Source organism: Bos mutus, chromosome 18 (assembly GCF_027580195.1).
Source record: "Bos mutus isolate GX-2022 chromosome 18, NWIPB_WYAK_1.1, whole genome shotgun sequence".
NCBI lineage: Eukaryota > Metazoa > Chordata > Mammalia > Artiodactyla > Bovidae > Bos > Bos mutus.
The window spans coordinates 10,367,070-10,389,692 of NC_091634.1; the positions used below are offsets into that span (position 1 = coordinate 10,367,070).

Below are 22,623 nucleotides of genomic sequence, written 5' to 3' on the forward strand. Positions count from 1 at the left end.
CTGTTTTAAGGTACTGAATTTGTGGTGCTTTGTTACAGTGGCAACAGGGAATGAATGCAAACCCTGACTGCTACATAAGAAAGGTGTCCACAGAGTCAAAAATATATCTAGGGACTTCCCAGGGTGGGGGAGCCAGTGGTTAAGAATCTGCCTTCCAATGCAGTGGGCGAAGTTTCAATCCCTGGTCGGGGAATTAGGATCCCACAGGCCCCACAGTGAGGCATATATATATGTGTGTGTGTGTGTGTATAATTATATACACATATGTATATATGTATATGTGTGTGTGTACATGTGCTAAGTTGCTTCAGTTGTGTCCAACTCTGTGACCCTATGGATTGTAACCCAGCAGGCTCCTCTGTCTATGGGATTCTCTATCAAGAATACTGGAGTGGATTGCCATGCTCTCCTCCAGATCTTCCTGATCGAACCTGTGTCTCTTATGGCCCCTGCACTGGCAGGGCAGGTTCTTTAACCCCTAGCGCCACCTACGAAGCCCATATATGTATATATACACATATGTACATATGTGTGTATATATGTATATGTATGTATGTTGGTGGGGGGGGCCCTGGAGCCACCGAATAAATGTGACACATGAAGCAAAGTAGTCACACAGAAACAATCATCCAATAACTGCAGGTCTCAGTATTAAGAACACTCATGCATAGAGACCCAGAGACAGCTGGAATGAACAGTTTACAATAGGTCAACACAGTCAGCTGTGGTACCACTAGGACCACACAAACCGCAGAGTCCTTCAGAGACACACACACACGCACACACCCAAGGTTACTATGGAAGCCAATAGGGTCCTCTGGAAAGATATCACACTTCACACCACTCTCCAGAAATAATGGCACAGTGACACAACGATGCCATGTTTACAACACACCTGGAAGTCCCAGCATCATCCACACCTGTCATCGTCAGCCTGAGACTCACGTTGAGTCAGCTGGATATGGCATCCAGGTGTGCACATGTGCATACACACACACACACACACACACACACACACACACACACACACACTTCCTCCCAACCTCCTCATGTAAGAGACCCAGCAAAGCCAAGGATATGGTACAAAAATAGTTTATTACAAAAGAAATCCAACCAAAACGCCTAATAATTTACATGGATATCAGTGCCTGGAGTCAGCCCATCTCTCCCTCCTCACTGAAGTGGGCAGAGTGCAGAAGGGAGAGCTGTTCCTTGGTTCCACTAGCTCTGGGAGAGGAGAAGGAAATGAACGTTTGGGGGCAGTTCCAGACGAAAGACTGGGAGACCAGGATGCCTGAGAAAAATGGGAGTAAGAGTCCTGGGTTGGGGGCGGGGCTGAGATGGAGGAATATCCGTGCTGAGAAGAAGGGGGTTGGGGGTAAATATATGTGCCTCTGTGCAAATCCTGATCCAGAAGATTGGAGGGGGGGGGGGCAGAGTGAGATCTTCACAGTTTCCAGGAGGGCTAACCCCACAGGGTAGCGAGGTCCCTCCTCATGAGTCCAAGATCTGCCCCCCCATTCCTCTCAGCTACCTCCTGGAGCTGGGGAGGGGGGCACCGGCCGGCCAGGGGCTCGGAGGACCCCGGCATAGGGCAGGAAGGTCGGTGGAGATGAGGGTGGAAGGAAGAAACTGGGGGGAGCCATGGGGAATCCAGAAGGGTCCTTGGGGGGAGACTGGGAGGGCGAGGAGGGTGGTGACGCTGACAGAAGACCTGCAGGAAGAGAAGAGAGGGGCGGGGGTGAGGGTGGCCAGAGGCCAGAGCTAGGGAGGAGGCTGGGGTCCCGAGCCCTGGGTTCCGGGAGGCTGGCCTTGGGGTCTGGCTTCTCACCATTGGAGCTGAGGCGGCTGCTGCTCTCAGGAGACGTGGTGGTGCTCCGGTCCGGGGAGGGCTCCGGCTGGGATGCCGGAGCAGGCCGTGTGGCCTTGCCTCTCAGGATGTCGATGACCTGTGGGACGCCGCATGATCACCTCCGGGCCAGCCCTGCCCACACAGACCTGCCTCTCTCCATTTCTCCCGGTTCCCGAGTCTCCTAGCTCAGGGAGCCTCGCCTCTCTCTCAGGACGTGCAAGAGGGCACGTGACTTCCTTTCTTCGGGCCTCAGTCTCTCCTCTGCCTAGAACTCACACCCACGCGTCAGGCTGCACCGGCTTGCCTCCACGCCCTGGCACTTATGCGCACACGCACACTGCCGCATCCCTTGCACACACGTGCCACTCATCTGTCATGATGCACACACGTGCCACTCATCCCTGCAGATCGGCGCTCGAGCACAGAATCAACCTCATTCAGCCCCCACCCCTCCAACTCCCGCAACTCCTGCAATCCCCCGCGGCAACCAGCGCGCGTACTCACCCGGCGGCTGCGCGCCACCATGAGCGGCGTGTCGTTGTGGCAGTTCTTGAGGCCGCTGTCTGCGCCGCTGCGGACCAGCGTGCGCACGAGCGGGAGGAGCCCGCGGCCGGACGCCGAGTGCAGCGCCGAGCTGCCCGAGTACATCTGCGCGTTCACGTTGGCGCCGTGCTGCGGGCGGAGAGGCGCGGGTCAGGACCACCGCCTGGGTGGAAGGGGGCGGGACCCAGGGGGCGGGGCCAGCGTGAGGGGCGAGGTCACAAGCTGGGACGGGGCCAGACCCGGGACGGTCAGAGAAGGGTGGAAACTGGAAACAGGGGCGGGACCAAGCGGGTCGCGGGGCGGCACCGAATCCGTTGGCGGTGGACTCGGCAGCCACGGCCAAGGCAAAGGGGGCGGGGTCAGAGAAGAGAAGGGTACAGAGATCTGGGCTTGATCGTGGACGGAGTCAGGGCGGAAGGACAGCGCGGGGACTGGGCCAAAGCCGGAAGACAAGGGTCAGCAAGACTCTAGCTGGGAGGCGCCTGGAACGTTTTGGGGGTTTAGAGGAAGGAATGCGAGATGGCCCGGGACTGGTTCGTAGTCTGGAGGAATCAAGTCCTAGGGTTGACGGAAGGAGGCCTAGGAGGAAGGGTCGGGGCTGGAAGCGTAGCAAGCACAAGCGCAAGAACTGGAAGGAGGAGGGGTCGGTTGCAGGGATGGAGCGACAGGCGGTCAGGGCCAGAGGAGAGGGTGGGAGAGAGGCCACGTAAAGGGGCCCGTACCCACCTGCAGCAGCAGCTGGACCATGCTCAGGCTGTTGTTTTCCACGGCGTGGATGAGCGGGGAGCGGCCGCTCTTAATGTCCTGCGGCAAGGAAGGAAGGTTTTGAGCGTCCCCTTGCTCTGTCCAAGCAGCTGGAGGCCCGCATCCCAACCAGCGCTGGGTCCAGCATCTGTTTCCTTAGGTACTTCGAGACCCGCTCCGTTGGCCCCGCCCCTCCCTGCTCCTCCAGGCGCCCTCATCCCACCCCACCCCCCAGCCCAAGCGCGCTCACCACCGCGTCAATGTCAGCGCCGTGCTCCAACAAGAGCAGCACCGCTTCTTGGCACTCGGTGTTCACGGCCACGTGCAGGGCGGTGAGCCCTGAAAGAGCGGGAAACTCAGTTAAACGTAGGCCTGGGGTTTTGCAGCCTCAGAAGGACTCCAGGTCCTACCAGACAGCCCCCCCCAGGGCCCGGGTAGGTGCTCACCATCGTAATTGCGGGCCTCCAGGTCCATGGTGCCCCCAGGCGCGCTGTCCAGCAGGGCCCGCAGGCAGGCGGGGCTGCGGTGCTCACACGCCAGGTGGGCTGCCGTCTGGCCGTGGCGGTCCAGTGCCATGGGGCTGGCACCAGCCATCACCAGGAGCCGGACCACAGACGGCAAGGTGGTGATCACAGCCAGGTGTAGCGGTGTCTGGGGAACAGAGACTGTGAGGGACTCCTGTTTCCTGCCCTGCGACCCAGTCCTGCCTCCCTCAGAGTTTCCGGGTCCTGACCCTCAGCAGTAGTCTGAACCAGAAATCTGAGCACCTCCTCCCTCAGATTCAAGCGTCAGGGCCTCCAGCTCTTCTTCCCCTAGGACTCAGGTCCCCAGCCTCACCTGCCGGAGGTTGTTGTAGATATCCAGTTCCCGGCCTCCATGCTGGAAGAGGTTGACCAGGCGATGCACAGCTGGCAGGTTGCCCTGCACCACGGCAATGTGGAGTGGCCTGGGGGTGGAGAATCACAGGCATGAGGGTGGTCACCTCTCACCCCTGTATGCTTAGCAGTGCTAACTCCAAAATGCACAGGATGCTTTAGAAGTAACAGGGGTATCCAACCACTGCTCCCCATTCCCTCCATCCTGGTTCAGGCACCATCATCTTCCTCTTGGAGTGTCCCCTCTTTACTGGCCTCTCTACTAGCACAGAGCCCTGCTGTCTGCTCCCCACATAGCAGCTAGAGAGACCCTTTTAGAACCTAAGTCAGATCATGCTCCTTTTCTGCACAGAATTCTCAAAGTCCTCACCATGGCCCACAGGCCCGGGGTGATCTTGTCTCTCCCTCTTCGATTCCTTTTGATGTCGTCTCTGTTCACTCTCCTCAGTTCACTCTGGCCACTAGCCTCCTTGCTCTTCCTCAAACATACCAAGCATGCTTGCCTCCTAGGCCTTTGCACTGGCTGTTCCCTCTGCCAGGAACAGTATCTCCCCCGCCCCCATATATTTGAGGCTAACTCCCCTCGCTGGGGCCTCTGCTAAAATGGTAGGGCAGCGGCTCCCCCCCACCCCCAGGCTTTATTTTCCTCCACATCATTACCTGACATCTTACACTGTTTCCTGTCTGAATCTCCCTCAATAGAATGTCAACTCCACCAGGTAAAGCGGTTTTTCCAGTGCCTATGACAGTGGTTGGTGCTGAGAAAGTGCTCCACAAACACCCTGAATAGATGAGGCCCTCTCAAGGATCCCTGACCATCCTTGAAGCTGGGGACCATGTGCTCACCCCGTTCTGGGCCACAGTTTTCTCATCTGTGGAATGGGTTGGGGATGAACTGGATGGTCTCCATCCGTGGTGACTGGAGATCACGTTCAGCCTCCAACCCAAGAGTAGGTACATGGGGCAAGTTTTGCCCAGAAGGGAGATGACGGCACAGGTGGGACAAACAGGGATGAGGGTCGTTGCTTGGGAGGCCGGACTGTGCAACCCTGATCCCCCCATTAGGACTGAAGGACTCCATTTCCTCAGCTTCTGGGAAGGTTGTCAAATCTCGGCTCTCTCTGGGAATTACCCTCCGCTGAAAAGGGCTGCTTGCCCAGGTCATGGGGGTGGGTAGACGCCACCCAATGGCATCCGCTGACTGGTCCGTGTGGGCATAGAAGGCCCAGCCTTCTGGCCCCAACTCTCTGAAAGGCCACTCCAGCTGCCATATTCCCTGTGGGATCCCTGAGGCCCGGTTGAAACTACAGAGCAGCGAATTCTCCCTCTGCCCAGTCCGGCTTTCTCCATCCCCACGGGCACTGAGCTGGAGAACCCTTTCCAATAAACCTCCTGCCAACTTCTCAGGGCCCCCGAAGCTGGAAGAGCCATTCAGAGCTGAGGACAATCTGGAATGGCTGTAGCGGGGTGGGGGGACGCTGGCGCTGAGTCCATAAGGCTGGCTGAAGTTACACAGGCCCCACAACCTCTATTTAAGGGCCACTTACTGGGGGCAACTTCCTTCTCACCCGCCGCTGCTTGCTGCCAAACCTGGGCCAGGCTAAGAGAGGTGAACGGCGATCCTCCCCACGGCGGAATAGACTTCTAGAATCCACCTCCTAGGTGCTGGAGGCAGGGAAGTTCTGCTGCACCGGAGGGCTTTGCGGGGGCTGAGCCAGGGTTGCAAATCTCTCTTGCCCTGAAGCGTGGGCAAAGTCACGTGGCCCTTTACAGCCTCGGGTTTCTCCTCGGTAAAGTATCTCCCGCAATAGCTCCCAGCTCCCAGGAAGAGATTCTGCAGGTGAAACACTGAACCCGGATCCTGAACCGGGAGAGCCACATTTGAAAAAGAAATCTCGGGGAAGGGGTCGGACCTGGGCCAGGGCCCCCGGGGAAAGGCTCCGTCCCCTCCGCGCACCTCTCAGGACGCCCCGCCTGGGTCCCCTTCGGGGAGGGCGGGGTTAAGCGAGGGCAGAGGGAGAAATGATTTCAGAGAAACCGTCCAGGCCTGAGTTCCCATAAACGCGCGGGCCGCAGGGGGTGGGGCGGGGCTGGAGGAAGTGGGGACGGGAGGGGCGGCCCAGCCCTCGGACTTCCAGTAACAGGTCTGCTGGGCGGGGCTCCGCTTCCTGCTCCCGGGGGAGGGAAGCCTGGCCCTTCGGGGATCTACCCTGTCCACCCCGGCACCCCAACTTCCATCCTCGAATGAGGCGGAGAGGGGAGCCCGACCCAAAGAGCTCTCTCTAGTTACCTTGGGGGTAAGAAAGGACCCCAATTGCTCCAGCCAGGGGACCCCGCTAGAACTCCATGCCTCAGGGTTCAGACTCCAGCTGCCTCTCTGTCCCCCACATCCTGGCATGCATCCTCCTGCGACCCTGGCATAGGATGCCCTAACTCTTGGCGGGTACGGACTGTCCCCATCGCTCCGAGTTTTAGGCTCCCCCGGCTGCCCTGCCGCCCGGCGCCTTACCCGTTCAGCGGTCAAGGCATGTAGTACCCCAACTTCTGCCCTCCGGGACTCAAAACGCGTCCCCCCTCCCCCCCGCCACCTCGTGGAAACTCAGACTTCCAGCTCCCCACTGCCAGACCTTTGGGAGGGGGTGGGTGGGTGATTGCAAATACCCTGAGATCTTACTGCCCTGAATACCTCGAAGTCCAGCCTCCCAACCGTAGCTTTGGCCCTTTGGGGATCCAGACCTAGCGTGTCCCCCAACCCCCGCCCCCGCCCGGCCCGCTGCCCATTCCGGTAAAGCCTCGGCCCCAGCGGAAGGGGTTAAGGTTAGAGGGAGAGCCAGGAGGGGGAGGCTGCGAGTGAGTGACGGGTGCTGACGTGGGGAAGGCAGAGCAGCTGGGCTGCGGTCAAGTTCTGCGGGAAGGGATTTCCCCCACCAGGCAGCTGAGGCAGAAGTGTTTGCTTTAGGGGAGAGTGGGGAGGGAGGCTGGGGCGTGGGGCTGGAGACTGGTGTGCCAGGGCTTCTGCACCCGGCTTTCACAGGCTGCAAACAAACCACCCCTGGGGACAGAGACAAATTTAATCTATTTCACAGATGACCCCACAGGTACCCAGAGGCGGCGGGAACTAGTTTTACCGAGGCCTTTTGTATAAATATATATATCTTTATATATACATATATATAAAGATAACATTTATAACTCAGACACTTTGTCCTGCTTGGGTTCACAAGGATAGTCCACAACCACCCTGAGAGCTCTGTTCCAACAAAATCCACTCCCATGTACTGAGCACCGACTGTGTGCCCGGCCCTGTTCTATGCACTGCAAGTCCTGTACTTCACTGCATTGAATCCGCATTGTGATCGTGAGGCCTGATTTCCAGATAGGGAAACTGAGGCTTGGGGATGTGAAGTCACCCAGGGGCCAGTGGTGGAGACCCCCCACTTTCCTTGCATCTCCCCCTGTGGTTTCCAGAGTCCCCAAGCCCATTCCTGGATTAATTGCTTTATTGAAATAATTTCTTTTCTGCCTCATAGAGACCTTCATCTTGTGGTTCTTGTTTGTACAGGGGGAAACTGAGGCAGAGAGGTGTGAGAAAGTGACCAGCTGAGATTCCATCCGAGGTTGGTAGAATTACCATAAGCATGGTGGTCAAGTGTTTTTTTGAGTTCTAGGCCTGGGCTAAATGCTCCCATGCAGGATTTCTCGGTGGCTTCATGCATCTCAGAAGCCTGTCCTTCAAACAGTAGATGATAAAACCATGAGATTTGTGAAATCAACTTAAAGAATTGTCAAATTAATTTAGTGGGCTATGACCAGGAAACAGCGACATGACTAGAATAGAAAACCCCAAAGTAGCTCCCATGTTGTAAGCATGAGTGCTGTTTGTTCTGTGCAATTTTTATTTCAAGTTTATATATGTGTGTGTGCTTAGCAAAAGGTAATAATGATAATAATAACATTAATTAATACAGATTGAGCACTTTCAATCTACAAGGCTCTGTGCAAGGAGCTTAACATGTCTAATTCGTATAATAAGTCAATCTGTAAAATGTCTTTCTCATTTTTGGCTTTTGGTAAAAACTTTAAAGCCCACTGCTTGAAAAACAGTCCTGGGAGGTAAGGGTTCTCAGGGTGCCCATTTTTCAGAAGAGGAAACTGAGGCTCAGAGAGGGAAAGGGGCTTCCTCAAAGTCGCATAGACGGGGAGACAGGATTCTAATTCAGTGCAGGTAACTTGAAAGCTCGTGCTGAGTGCCCCTGTGTTGCAGTGGGTGGGTGAGGTGGGTGGAGGGTTGGCCTCCCCACCCTTCTACTCCCCTCCGTGAACGGGGGACTGTCACTCACGTATCTCCATCCTCATCAGCTCGCGTGGCCATGGCGAAGTCAGCTGACAGGGGGTGTTCCATGGAGCACACCATGGGGTACAGCGGTGTGGGCAAGTTCAGCAGAGGAAAGGGGGGGCCCATGGTCGGGGTGGGGTACAGGGACAGTAAAGGTCCTGGGGAGAGAAAGGACATGCATGAGGCCAAGCCCACAGGTCAGCAGCCTGCCCCCGGCTTCAGGGTCACCTGCCCTTTTCCCTTGGTCCCTTTTGGATCTCCTCCTGAGCCCTCAAGGCCCAAGACAAACTCCTCTACCACGGCCCTCCTCTGCGCTCCTGCAGCTCCCCTCGCCAGCCCTGGGCATTGTCACTTATCTTTACTTCTGTCTGACCCCTCATCTTCTACTAGGCAAAGATTCTGCACTATCGCCCAGCGTGGGGACCTCAGGGCCAGTTTGCTGAGTGAATTTGTGGCTGAGGAAGGTAAGGATGGATGAAGCACCAGGTGTAAGGGGTGGGATGAATGTGTACAGAGTTTGGGGAGAGGGAGTAGTGCCAGAATCCGGCATAAATCAAACTGCTGGAAGGTACTGAGGTAGCTGGCAAGTCAGCACTCAGATGGGGAAAACTGAGGCTCAGGTTTTCATGGGGGGATGGGAAAGGGGAGAAGGCAGTGACAGGCCTCCTGATGGAGGGCTTGAAGCTGTACCCTGAGGGGATGAAAGGTGCAGAAACCAGGCAAAGTTCTGGAGGCCCAAGGCCTGGGGTCTCTGCAGCTCTGGGGGTCACTCGGAGATTGTGACGTGGGCACAGCTGTGGGAGAGGCTGCCCCCTCCTGGGTATCAGGGACGGAGACAGGATGGGAAGGATAGTGCCTGTTTTTCTCTGTCATCTCCTGGTCCTTGGGGGCTCCATTCCTGAAACCCTGTTTCCTGGTCCTTGTATGTTCAATCCCAGGCCTTGGTGCCCTCAGGCCTTCTGCCCAGAGACCTCCAAATCCTCCCTGGCCCTAAATCCTTGAGGCCCAGAACTCCCCAGTCCTGCCCCCCAGTTCTTAGAATCCTCAGTCCCCAAATCCCCCCTAAGGCCTCCTGACCTCATGACACCAGTGACACCCTGATCACTTGCAAGCACACAGAAGTGGGTGCTTAGAAGCCCAGGTCTCTGGCCTGCTGATTCTTAGGACCCCTGGTTTTGGGATCGGATTCCTTGGGTTTTTGTGATCCCAGATATTGGGGTGCTCAGTACTCCCATTCGGTTCCCATCTTCTCCCGACATCTGGGTTCCCGAGGTTTTGATAAATGGGGATCCTTAATATGTCTCCTTAGAACCCCAGCCTCTGTTCCCCTCACTCCCTTTGACCCCACATAAAGTTCAAGGATTCCAAAACCCCCAGCTTCTTGGGTCCAGCTGCTGATTCCTTATAACCCTATATATCTGGGTTCTTAAGAGTTTATAATTCTGTGTTCCTGGGACTTGACTCCCTGAGATCCGATATCTGGACTGCTGGGCACTGTCTCCTGGCTCCCTGTAGGTGGGTCTCAGATCTCAGGACTTCAGACACCCAGCTTCCTAGAGCTCTGGTATCTGTGTCCCAAGGTGCTGGCTCCCTGAAGCTCCCATATCTGCACCCCTGGGACCTCAGGCTCTGCCCGCATCTCCCCAGGAACCCCCTCTCTGTGTCCTTGGGACCTTGGCTTCTGTCCCTCGGCTCCCAGAGGCCCCCCCCCCACCCCCCGTGTTAAGGTCGGAGCTCCACTGCCTGACTCAGGTGGTCACCCTCTGCACTGCCTGCCCCTCACCCGGCCATGACCTGCGGAAGCCACTCACCCTGGTAGTAAATTGCCTCTGGTCGCGCCAGGCCGTGAGGGGGCGCGGGCACAGCCGGTGTGTCGGAGCCACCGCGGAGGGGATCCGGGGGGACGACGGGGCCCGCAGCGACGCGCGGGGCGGCGGGCTCCGGGGAGGGCGCGCGCAGAGGGCGCTTGCGGAGCGGCAGCGCGGCGCCCGGGGGTCCGGTGGCCTTGGGCCGGGTGCGCAGGTCCACGGGCCCCTCGTCCATGGTCCCCGCGGGGCATCGGGGCATGGGGCCGCCGGGGACGGCGGCCGAGCGGGCGGCCGGAGCGCGGCTGGGCTCGGCGGCACGGGAGGGTGGTTGCGCCGAGCGCCGGGACTTCCCCTGCCGCCGGCTGAACTGAAGGGACTTTTGTCGGCCCGGGCGGTGCCGGCCGCCCGCCTCCCCGCCCCCGGCCCCCCCGGGGCCACCCGTCCGCCCCAGGGGTTTCCTGGACCCGTCGCCGCTCCCGCCGTCCAGCGGTGCCGCCCGCCGATCGCCCCGCCCGCGCCGCGCCCCGCGCCCGCCCCCTCCCGGCCCCGCGGCGCCCGGGGCGGCTGGGCCTCGGCGGGGGGCGGGGGCGGGCAGGGGGTGGGAAGGAGGCGGGGTCGCGGGGTTGCGGGGTCCCCACCCCTGCGGCTGCGGGCCTCAGCGGCGTCTCCGTGTGTGTGTGTGTGTGTGTGTGTGTGTGTGTGTGTGTGTGTGTCTTTCTGGCTGTAGGTCTCTATCTCTGTATCTCAGTCTGGAACTGTCCCTGACTCGAGGGTCTGGATGGATGTCTATCTCTGTGTCTCTCTCTGTTCTCACTGCCTCTGTCTCCATCGTCTCTGGGCATCCCTTTCTGTCTCTCGAGCGCTGTCTGATTCTCAGCCTCTTCCTCTCCCCCGACCCCACCTCCCCAGGGAGGCAGTTCCCTGAGGCCCTTGGGGTCGCCAGGACGTGGGTTCGATTCCAGACTCCCACTTCCTCGCTGGTTGACCTTGACCAGGCACTTCCCTTCTCTGAGTCGTTTCCTCCTTTGTGGGAGCGAGAAGACGCACCCAGGGCAGGGACTACCCTCGGCGGGCGCCCGGGCACGATCCCTCTGCCTGCCCTGCCCCCATCTCTGCCTCCTCCATGTGCCTGCTCAGTTTGGGGTGTGAACTTCGCTGGGGGCGTGGGGGGGGGGTGTTCTGTGGGGAGTGCACAGAGAAACCGTGAACGTGTCTCTCCTCTCGGGGTCCCATGACCCAGCCTAAGCCTCCGGGCACAGGGTGGGTGCCCCCGAAATCCTCGATACACAGAGAAACAGATGTGGCGAAAGGGGTCCAGAGGTCGTGAGAGGCCAGGTAAGAGGGAGACGGGGAGACAGCTAGAGCCGTAGGGTCACAAGATCAGAGTCACAGCGGCCAAAGCCCGGGTCCAGAAGACGGGGGGCCGGCGGGCTTCCCTTCTGCCCCCGCGTCCCCCTCCCATCCCGGGCGGGGTTGGTGGGTGGGGAACAGGCCCGGCTGGTTGGGGGCATGACTCAGAGGCAGGCTGGAGCTGGGGGCGGCGGGGCCAGGGAGAGGGAAGGACGGAGGCGGGCCTCTCCCCTGACCCCGCCTCTGCCGCCCTTCTCTCCGCCCCGGGGAGGGACCCCAGCCGCTCGGGGCTTTCCCGGATTTCCCTGGAGGCGGGGCTATCGCTGGGGTTGAGTCCCGGTCACTGACTTACGGGAGGTGGAGCGGAAGACTTGGGGACCTAAAGGGGCGAGGGAATGGGTGCTGCACCCCAGGTCTGTCCAGGCGGCACGCAGGGTCTTCCTGGTTTTGTGTGTCTCCCCCGGTCTCTGCATCTCCTTCCCTGGTCTCCGTCCCTCAGCCTCCAGTCCCGCCTTGTCGTCTTGTCTCTCCATCTCTGTCTGCATCTCAGTCTCCCCATCCTGGGACCCTGAAAATGCGTGTAAGGCCCCCGGTTCTCAGGAAGGGACTTTGCCCAAGACTGGGACTCCACCCCAGTGATGTCAGGAGCAGCTGTGGGCAGACAGAAGCCTAAGTCTCTTCCCTGCTTCTCTCCTTTCTGCCTCTCTGGGTCTCCCCCTCGGCGCCCTGTAAAGGTAGAGCGTCTGGGGGCAAGATCTGGGTTCAAGTCCCACTTCCACCCTTTGTTGACAGTGGACCTTAGGTCATTTCTCTTGAGCCTCAGTTTGTTCTTCTGGAAAATGAGGCTGAAATCAACCCTTACCCCCAGAGTTGTGGAGGCTACAGGGGAAGAGGTGAGGGAATTAGGTTGGGAAGTCTGGCATTCCCACCCACTCAGCCCTCACCTCTGGTGACTCTCCAACACAGGGGAGGGATGGGGTGTAGAGCACTGCCCCGCTGTACAGAGAGCAGCTGAGCCTGGGAGAAGCGAGGCTTGTCAAGGTGATGACCCCAGGAGGTAGGGTTGGAAGGACGCCCAAGGTCCTCCCATGCCCCGGCTCCCTTGCTGCAGCTGGAGCAATGACTCTGGGCCCAGACAGGACTGGGGAGGGGGTGTCTGCTTTCGGCCCAGAGGGGGCTTAGAGGGGCCGAAAGAGAGGATGCTGCTGGTTCTGAATCTGAGGGTGGAGGAAGGATGAAAGAGTCTGAGGGAGGAGGATATGAAGGAGGAAGACAGGTCCAAGAGGGAAGTAGGTGGTCTGAGGGGGGAGGTGAGGGTCTGAGGGAGGAGGTGAGGGTCTGAGGGGGGAGGTGAGGGTCTGAGTGGGGAGGTGAGGGTCTGAGGCGGGAGGTGAGGGTCTTCGGGAGAGAGAGAATAACTAAGTGAGGCCAGTGGCTCTGAGAGAGGAGGAGAAAGTGGAGGGTGGGGGAAGAAGGGTTTGAGGGAAGATGAGATCTGAAGAGGCTGTGAGCGTGGAGGCAAATTCTGCGGGAGAGGATCTGAGGGTCTCAGGGTGGCGGCCATGGTCTGAGGGAGGGGGATCAGTTGGAGGAGGGCCTCCTTGGGGCAGAGGGAGGCATGCTTGGGGAACCAGCAGGGACTGAGGGGAGGGAAGAGAAGGGAGGCCTGGAGTCAGCCCCGCCCCGCAGCTGTCTCTAATTTCCCAGAATCTTCTGCTGCTCAGGAAAGTCCCAGCTCCCACAGCCGCCTCCCTCTTGTGTCGGGAATGAAGGATGCGGAACCAGGACGGCTCCCCCCTCCTTTCCCCCCTTGCTCCCTGAACCCTTATCGGGGAGGACTAGGGTCTCCCCTCTCTGGGCCATGAGCTCTGGAGGGCGCCCCCCACCCGCAGGGGTGGCCCCTGGATGAGTCCCAGAAACTTCCCAGAGGAGGCCGGGAAGTTCTGCTTGGTGTCTAACCACTTCCCCACGCAGGCCAACCTTTGTACCTGGTCACACTGCCTCCTACTGCTTCTCCTCTTGTCCTTCTTCAAACCTCCCTGGGGAAGGAAGGGCCACGATTATACCTGCTCACGGTCCCAAGAGGGAAGTGAAGTCCCACAGCTAGAAGGCTGTGATTCTGGGCCAGCTTTCTTGCCCTTGGGGGCCTCCATTTCTCCTAAAAGGAGAAGATTGGGCTGGTCAGACCCTAAGTTCCTATTGGCTTAATTCCTGGCCTTTGTCCTCTTTGCTTCTGACTGAGGAGTCCTGTCTCCAGCTTTCATGAGCTTTGTGACTTGCAGCAGTTACTGAACGTTATGGAGTCTCAGTTTCTTCATTTATAAGACAGACTAAATCAAGAAAACATGCTTCCATTCTGTAGGTCCTGAACTATAGAAAGTGCTTGATACAATGTAGCTGCTATTATTATTTTTCCCATTATAACCATTCTTCCTGTTATAACCTGGCATAGGAATAACACCAATTCTTATTAATCCATTAACCCAAATTTTCAACAGCTGGACCAATTTCATCGATTCAACATGCTGGGTTTGAGCCCTAGTTCTGCTGCGTGTTAGCTGTGTGACCTTGGATAGGTGGCTTTCCCTCTATGGGCTTTCCTTGTGACTTTATGGTTGGGAATGATGACAGCTTCTGCCTCCCAGGATTTCTGAGCAGATCGACACCAGGTGTGCGAGTGAATGGCTGACTGAATGAATGAATGGTATCCATGCTTCACGTTGTCTGCCTTCACCGCTAGGCCAGGCCTTTGATTATTTGTAATTTTGTAATTAATTAATTAATTTGACTGCACCGGGTCTTAGTGTGTGGTTCGCGGGACCTTTGATCGTCATTGTGTCACGCGGGCTCTTTTGTTTATAGCTGCAGCATGTGATGTCTCAGTTGTGGCGTGTGGGATCTCCATCCCGGGCCAGGGATCAAACCCTGGGTCCCTGGCATTGGGAGTTCCGAGTCTTGGAGTCTTAGCCATTGGACCACCAGGGAAGCCCCCAGGCCAGGCCAGGCCTTTCTTGTCATGCTTTCTACCCAGAGATGAGACTAAATAGGCCCATTTGCTCTGCCCGAGCTCCTACTTAGGAACAGGCTAACTTCATTCTCTTAACACCCAGTAAGGAAAATTCAGTGAAAATCTCCATTTCAAAGGGAAGGAAAGGGACACAGAGTAGTGAAGTCACTGTCTAGGGGGAACATGATGAGAGATGGGTTGGGGAAGCACGATTTAAACCAGGTCTCTGTGGCCCCAGCATCTTGATTGCTGCACCACGGACCTGGAAGGGATGCTCATTAGTCCCAGAGACCGTCGGCCTTCCCTCTCGGCTCTCATCCTAGCCACTTCCTGGGAAGGAATCATTTAGATGGGGAAACTAGGGCACAGGAGAGGCAAGGTCACGTGCCTGAGTCTGCGCTCTTGCTCGGGTGCTCTTCGGCAGGCCAGGGAGGGTGGAGCAGACGGAGAGAAGATTGCCTTGCAGCAGGGCTGAGTTAGATTTAAGAGAGGCTTGGGAAGAGCAAGTGAATTTTGCAGACAAGAGGGAAACAGAGATGCTGAGCTGGGATGGGAAGGGACTTGCCCAAGGTCACATAGCCTCCCAGTCACACAGTTTTGAGCTGCAAGTCCCTCCTGGGTCAGCAGACAGCTCCTGGGCTCCACCCCACCCCCAGGGGTGAATGCAGGCCAGCTTCCTGGAGGCCGGCCTGCACCTCCTGCTTCCTCCCCACCCTGGGGCCTTGGCAGCTGCTGGAATCCTTGGCACCAGGCAGCATAGCCCATTTGGGGCTTGGGCCAAGACTTAATCTTCCCCTTTCTCCCTCCTGCTGGGTCTGCACGCATGCCGACGCTGAGTCAGAAGATTGCAACATTCTCCCCAGGCGAGTTTGAAGACTGGACAGCCTCCCCCCACCCCCCAATTCACTGGGTTGATCAGACACGGGAGATGCAGTGGGAGGGGTTTGTGGATATCAGCATCTGCCCTGGGGGATGGGGGGTGGGAGTGGGGTTCTGGGAAGGTCAGGTGTAAGGCAGAAACATCCCAGTGAGGTGATGGTGGACTAACAGGAGGTGTGCTGCAGGACCTCAGTGTCCTCATCTGTAAACGAGGCTCATGCTTTAATTGAGGGTCTTCAACCCCCAGCTCTGCCACTTAGCAGCTGTGTGACCCTGGGCAAGTGACTCACCCTCTCTGAACCTCAGTTTCCTCATCTATAACATGGGGTGAAACCAGTGCACGTCTCACAGGATTGTAGCGAGGGTCAAAGGCGTTAACACATGTTGGCGCAGGCTGGTGTGGAGTAAGTTCTCAGTAAATGGAAGCTGTTATTTTCAAATGATTGCTATTATTAATATAGGGTATGGGAGGGCTGCCACAGAGGCACGCTGCTTGGATGCCTTTTGAAGAAAGGACTTGTGGCCCAGCTGCCAGGCGTGTAGATGGCTGACAGTCAGCTCCTTCAGGGTCTGCCTCAGCTTGCCAGCTGGGGATTCTGGCCATTGACAGAGCCAGGTGGGGTCAGAGGGTCTGGCCATTTTCTATCCACTGTGGGATTCCTCATGGGCAGTCTGCTTCCAGAGCTGCCCCTGGGGCTATCCTGGCCTGATGGTCCCCCTACCCAATCCTGCTTCCCCCACACCCCCTTTCCCACATGCTGCTCTCCATAAATCTTTTGCCCTCCTAACTCTAGGCCACCTGATGCGAAGAACTGACTCATTTGAAAAGACCCTGATGCTGGGAGAGATTGATGGCAGGCGGAGAAGGGGATGACAGAGGATGAGATGGTTGGATGGCATCACTGACTCTGTGAACGTGGGTTTGAGCAAACTCCGGGAGATGGTGAAGGACAGGGAAGCCCTGTGTGCTGCAGTCCATGGGGTCGCAAAGAGTTGGACACAACTTAGCGACTGAACAACAACAACTCTAAGTATCTGCTTTCTGGGGGACCCTGTCGCGACAATGGGTTTTGGAGTTAAGATGACCTGAGTGTGAGTATCAGCTCTGCCTGAGTGGCTTTGGAGTAGCATGTGATCTCTCTGGGTGTCAGTATCCCCCTCTGAGTCATCATGGTGGTAATAATATGATGGCTGAGTGGATCCAGTGAATTTTCCTAGGGCCTTTGGCACAGTTGCCGACGTCATCCTCACCTGTAAGGAGTGAGACGAATCGAATCTGGTCTACCTTCTACTCTGCCAGTTTCCAACCCTGTGGCCGCTGCCAAATGCTTTGCCCTCTGAGCCTGGTCTAGTCGTCCTTCGGGTCCTGCCCTCCTCCATCAGACTAGCTTGCTGAGTGGTGTTGCTTGAACCAGCCATCTCACTGGGAACACTTAATGAGACTGAATCTTGTTCCCAGTATTGAAGTGTGTGGGTGCTAAGTTGCCTCAATCATGTCCGACTCTGTGGATTGTAGCCTGCTAGGCTCCTTGTCCATGGGATTGCCCAGACACGATTATGGGAGTGGATTGTCATGCCCTCCTCCAGTATTGAAGTACAAGCTATAAATTCCCCAGGAGGAAACGGGGTGTCTGCCTCCCCATCAGTCTACACCTTTCCCCAGATGAGGCGACCCTCCCCACAGTGAACTGGGAGCCACCCCGCCTTCTCGAGCCCACCTCCCCAGGGCAGAGCACAGAGGCCGCCTCAGACGAAGGGACAGCACCTTCCCTGAAAAGCTGGCCTTTTCCCTGGAAGTCGGTGCCTCCCCAGCCCGAGGCCACAACCTCCCCAGCAGCCACCGGGGCTTAGAAACACAGATGCGAAAGTTCCCCAGGCTCTTGGGAAAGCAGGTCAGGCCAGACCCTCCCTTCCTCATTTGAGTGGGGGGCCACGCTGGACTCACCTTCCCTGGCTCCATCCGCCTGTCCCAGTCGGGGCCACCCCTGCCCCACCGCACTTTCCCACGAGAGTGAGGACCCGGCGGGCGTGTCTCTGCTACCCCGCCCGGAGGAATCAGGTCGCTGGCTGCACCGCAGCTTCCCAGCTGCGCAGCCCTGGGCAGGCTCAGTTTCCACATCAGAAAGCCTGGGGGTGGCGCCAGGCGTCCTCGAAAGGTTGCGCCCCTCGACCCCTGGCTCTGGGCTGGCTGGTGAGAAGTGGGGCGCCCGGGACCTCTTACTGCCAGGCTCCGCGGGAGGTGGGGGTGGGGTTGGTTTGCGGCCGTACCCACCTCTGAACTTGTCCCTTCGGGCCTCCTGTGGTCACACGGTCCAAGAACCCTCGCTCACTGCTGGGAAAGTCAAATGGTATCTTGTGTTTCAGATCCCAGATTCTCTTCTTGTGGTTTCCCGCAGCCGTCTCCTGCCGCCCCCCTGCCCCTCCCCCCACCGGGCTCAGAAATCTTGCCCCCTTGGAGAACCGAGTCAGAGGAGAAACGGAGAGACTGTGGAATCATGGGATGAAAAAGAATATAAATCTTCAAATTATGAAATATTAATATAATGTAGAGAATTGCATGACGGATGATGCTCCGTTTCGCCAACTCGTTTCAAAGGGACAGTTAGGTTCAGAAATGGTTCTGCTAGTTCCTCCAAGGCTTCTTCCCAATCGCAACTCTCTCTTTTCTCAAGGGAACGCATTCTTTGGTGATGTTATTATTTTACGTTTACTACCTATGAATACACACCTGACCACTACAGTTTTTAACTGATGAATTTATACTTTTGTTTATTTATCCTGAAGGACTGACACTGTCTTCATTCACATGAGGCATGTGACATAGGACATTCCATATCTATGAAAAGCCACCATAAATAGTTATTTAGCGAGGCCTAGAATGTGAGGTCAATTTAAAAATGACAACTGTATTTCTTTTTCATTTCTTTTTTTGTTATTTAATTTTTTTTTTTTTGGTGATACTAGTGGTAAAGACTTTCATGCATTGGAAAAGGAAATGGCAACCCACTCCGGTGTTCTTGCCTGGAGAATCCCAGGGACGGGGGAGCCTGGTGGGCTGCCGTCTCTGGGGTTGCACAGAGTCGGACACGAATGAAGCGACTTAGCAGCAGCAGCAGCAGTGGTTAAGAATCCGCTTGCCAAGACAGGAGATGAAAGAGATGTGGGTTCCATCCCTGGGTCCAGAACATCCCCTGGAGTAGGAAGTGGCAACCAGATCCAGAATTCTTGCCATGGACAGAGAAGACTGGTGGGCTATATAGTCCATGGGGTTGCAAAGAGTCCAACAACCTGAATACACACAATAGTTGATTTACAATGCTGTGTTAACTTCAGGTGTACAGGCAAAGTGATTCAGTTATACATATATATATATGTACACATAGATATATATATGTATTCATTCTTTTACAGATTCTTTTCCCTTGTAGATCTTTATAAAATGTTGAGTATAGCTTCCTGTGCTATACAGTAGGTCCTTGTTGGTTATTTTTATATATTATAGTGTGTATATGTTAATTTCAAACTCTTCATTTATTTCCCCCACCCAGTTTTGAATTTTTTTTTTTTTTTGGCTACAGCACTAGGCATGTGGGATCTTAGTTCCCTGCTCAGGGTTCAAACCCATGCCCCCTGCCATGGATGAGCAGAGTCTTAACCACTGGGCTGTCAGGCAAGTCCTTTGAATTTTTAATAAAGAGAATCTTCAAGTGCAGTCTCTTGGATCTGGCTTCTTGCACTCAATCTTATGTCTGTGTGTGTGTGTACGCTCAGTTGTGTCCGACTCTTTGTGACCCCATGGATTGTAGCCCACCAGACTCCTCTGTCCCTGGAATTTCCCAGGAAAGAATTCTGGAGTGAGTTGCCATTTCCTTCTCCAGGGGATCTTCCCCACCAAGGGATCAAACCCGTGTCTCCTGCATCTCCTGCATTAGCAGGTGGATTCTTTTTTTTTAACCTCATGGACTATACAGTCCATGGAATTCTCCAGGCCAGAATACTGGAGTGGGTAGCCTTTCCCTTCTCCAGGGAAGGATCTTCCCCCCCAGGGTTGGATCTTCCCAACCCAGGGAATGAACCCAGGTCTCCTGCATTGCAGGCAGATTCTTTACCAACTGAGCCACAAGAGAAGCCCAGCAGGCAGATTCTTTACCACTGAGCCACCTAGGAAGCTCTCTATGAGGTATGTCTGTGAGGTTCATGCATAGTGTTACATCTGTTGAATTTCTTTCATTTCCATGACTGTGGATCACTCTCTTGCATGGAAATTTACAAAACCATTTGCCTGTTGATGGGCATGTGAGTGGTCTCCAGGTTCTGCCTTCTTTTGACAATGCTGTGTACATCTCCTAGAGCCCATGAGCATACACATTTCTCCCCATAACCCAAGAATGGAATTGTTGGGACACAGGGTGTGCAGATGTCCAGATGTGGGAGATACTGCCAGACAGTTGCTCCAGTTTTCACTCCCATCTCAGTGTCTGCTGTGGGGTCTCCTCCCCCCACAACCTTGTCAGCACTGAAGCTGGTCAGACTTTGAAAATATGAGTCATCCTGGTGTGTGTGTACATGTGTGAATCTCATGGTGGTTCTAATTTGCAATTTCTCACTCCACAATGAGATTGAGTCCACCGTTCACTTGAATGGAAGGACAACAGACTCTTTAGGACAAAAAGCTCTAGAAACTTAGATAAACCATAATGGAAAATAATATGAAAAACAAAATATATATGTATAAATGAGTCATTCTGCTGTACAGCAGAAATGAACACACATCAGAAATCAACTAGACTGCATTAAACAACACCACCAACAACTGTGGACCTTAGAATCTTAGGAGCAAAGAATTCTTGAGTCCCAGACATGACTGAGTGACTGAACTGACTGACTGAGAATTTTAGGAGCAAGGCATTCCAGAATCCCGTGCCTCCGTTTCCTCCTTTGTCAGTTCAGTTCAGTTGCTCAGTCGTGTCTGGCTCTTTGCAACCCCATGGACTGCAGCACTCCAGGCTTCCCTGTCCATCACCAACTCCTGGAGCTTGCTCAAACTTATGTACATTGAGTCGGTGATGCCATCCAACCATCTCATCCTCTGTCGTCCCCTTCTCCTCCTCCCTTCAATCTTTCCCAGCATCAGGGTTTTTTCCAAGGAGTCAGTTCTTTGCACCAGGTGGCCAAAGTATTGGAGTTTCAGCTTCAGCATCAGTCCTTCCAATGGATATTCAGGACTGATTTCCTTTAGGATTGACTGGTTTGATCTCCTTGCAGTCCAAGGGACTCTCAAGAGTCTTTTCCAACACCACAATTCAAAAGCATCAATTCTTCTGTGCTCAGCTTTCTTTATAGTCCAACTCTCACATCCACACATGACTACTGGAAAAACCATAGCTTTGACTAGACCGACCTTTGTTGGCAAAGTAATGTCTCTGCTTTTTAATATGCCGTCTATGTTGATCATAACTTTTCTTCCAAGGAGCAAGCGTCTTTTAATTTCATAGCTGGACTCACCATCCGCAGTGATTTTGGAGCCCCCCCAAAATAAAGTCTGTCACTGTTTCCACTGTTTCCCCATCTATTTGCCATGAAGTGATGGAACTGGATGCTGTAATCTTTGTTTTTTGAATGTTGAATTTGGTAATGGGGATTACTCAAGTCTCTAACTCATAAGGTTGGAGGCAGGATTAAAGGAGTTACATGTGGACACCTAGAATTGATCCTGGTACCTTAGCCCTCAATAACTGTGGTTTCCCCTAGGGCAGGAATTTCATCTTGTTGTTGTTCAGTCACTCAGTTGTGTCCAACTCCCTGCGACCCCATGGACTGGAGCACATCATGCTTCCTTGTCCCTCACCATCTCCGGAAATTTGCTCAAACACATGTCCATTGAGTCGGTGATGTCATCCAACCATCTCATCCTCTGTCGTCCCCTTCTCCTCCTACCTTCAATCTTTCCCAGCATCAGGGTTTTTTTTCTATTGAGTCAGCTCTTTGCATCATTTCATCTATTTTGTTCTTTTCTGTGTTCTTGGCACTCACACAGGACAGAGGCTCAATAAATGTGTACTGAGTGAACGAATCTGAGCCTCCAAGGATCAAAGATATTTGCCACTGTGGAACTTTAGAAGCCAAGACGAACAGAATTTAAGAAATGATCAGATCGGAGAGTCTGAGGAACTAAAGAATGAGAAAAAAATGCATCTTTGGCAATGCATCTTTAAAGCATCATTGTGTTAATGCTTTAAAAATAACAACACTCCATTAGCAGAGACCTCCTAGCTCTTGGAAGGGTCTTGGGTGGGACCTAAGAGGCAAGAACTCTGCCTTCTCACTCTACCTGTGAAATGGAGCAGGACCTCATGGTCCTCCCCTTCCCACCCCGTGTCCTCTGCCTGCCTTCTGTCTGTGGAAAACTTTAGTCAAAGAATAAGTTTAATCAGAGATACAAGAAATGAAGAAACAAAGGAAAACAGTCAAAGGAGACCAAATAATAATGTAGTCATTAAGCAGAGTCAAGGACCTTTACTTCTTTCTCAAGGGCTATAGCTAAATATTCTGAGACATATCCTGTGAGCTGTCTTATAGATACCAAAACACCAGGGTGTAAAAGTTGACTACGTGAAGACCAGACTGTATCCAGGACATGAGCCGCCACGATTCTGAGAACTGGCCTCAAAGCAATGAGAACAAAGGACCCTGGAACTGAAGATTAACTGTCCCTAGAACAATCAAGGGAGAAGGCAATGGCACCCCACTCCAGTACTTTTGCCTGGAAAATCCCATGGACGGAGGAGCCTGGTGTGCTGCAGTCCATGGGGTCGCTAGGAGTCGGACACGACTGAGCGACTTCACTTTCACTTTTCACTTTCATGCATTGGAGAAGGAAATGGCAACCCATTCCTGTGTACTTGCCTGGAGAATCCCAGGGACAGGGGAGCCTGTGGGCTGTTGTCTATGGAGTCGCACAGAGTCGGACAAGACTGACGTGACTTAGCAGCAGCAGCAGAACAATCAAGATGATGCTGGTCAGACCACTGATGACCAATTTGAAGATGACTGTTAGAGCTGACACTACTGTTTCTGCAGGTAGCCCCCTTCCTGGCCACTTCTGTCTATAAAAACTCTTGCCCCACTGGTTGCCAGGAGTGGGGGCTCATCAGCCTTTGGACAGATGTCTGCCCCCACCCCCACCCCCACCAGCTGCCAGCATGTGAAATAAAGCAAACTCTCCTTTC

The 22,623-nt window shown here is 55.0% G+C and overlaps 1 protein-coding gene and 1 long non-coding RNA gene across 3 annotated transcripts; one reads left to right on the top strand and one right to left on the bottom strand.

Annotated features, from left to right (window-relative positions):
* Positions 1 to 1,076: 1,076 nt before the first annotated feature.
* BCL3 (BCL3 transcription coactivator) lies at positions 1,077 to 10,670 on the bottom strand. Its single transcript, XM_070387555.1, has 9 exons — positions 10,162 to 10,670; positions 8,355 to 8,508; positions 3,977 to 4,085; positions 3,586 to 3,790; positions 3,390 to 3,478; positions 3,122 to 3,199; positions 2,357 to 2,524; positions 1,832 to 1,949; positions 1,077 to 1,714 (listed from the first exon to the last, which is right to left on the bottom strand). Exons 1-9 carry the CDS (start codon positions 10,415 to 10,417, stop codon positions 1,527 to 1,529), a joined length of 1,365 nt encoding a protein of 454 aa, XP_070243656.1. The 5' UTR covers positions 10,418 to 10,670; the 3' UTR covers positions 1,077 to 1,526.
* Positions 6,188 to 22,623, top strand: LOC138991758 (uncharacterized). Of its 2 annotated transcripts, none has more exons than XR_011467623.1 (4): positions 6,188 to 6,311; positions 7,577 to 7,631; positions 8,741 to 8,814; positions 21,432 to 22,623. It is a non-coding gene; the product is annotated as an uncharacterized lncRNA (long non-coding RNA). The 2 variants fall into 2 exon arrangements; XR_011467622.1 differs by having other exon boundaries at positions 6,221 to 6,457.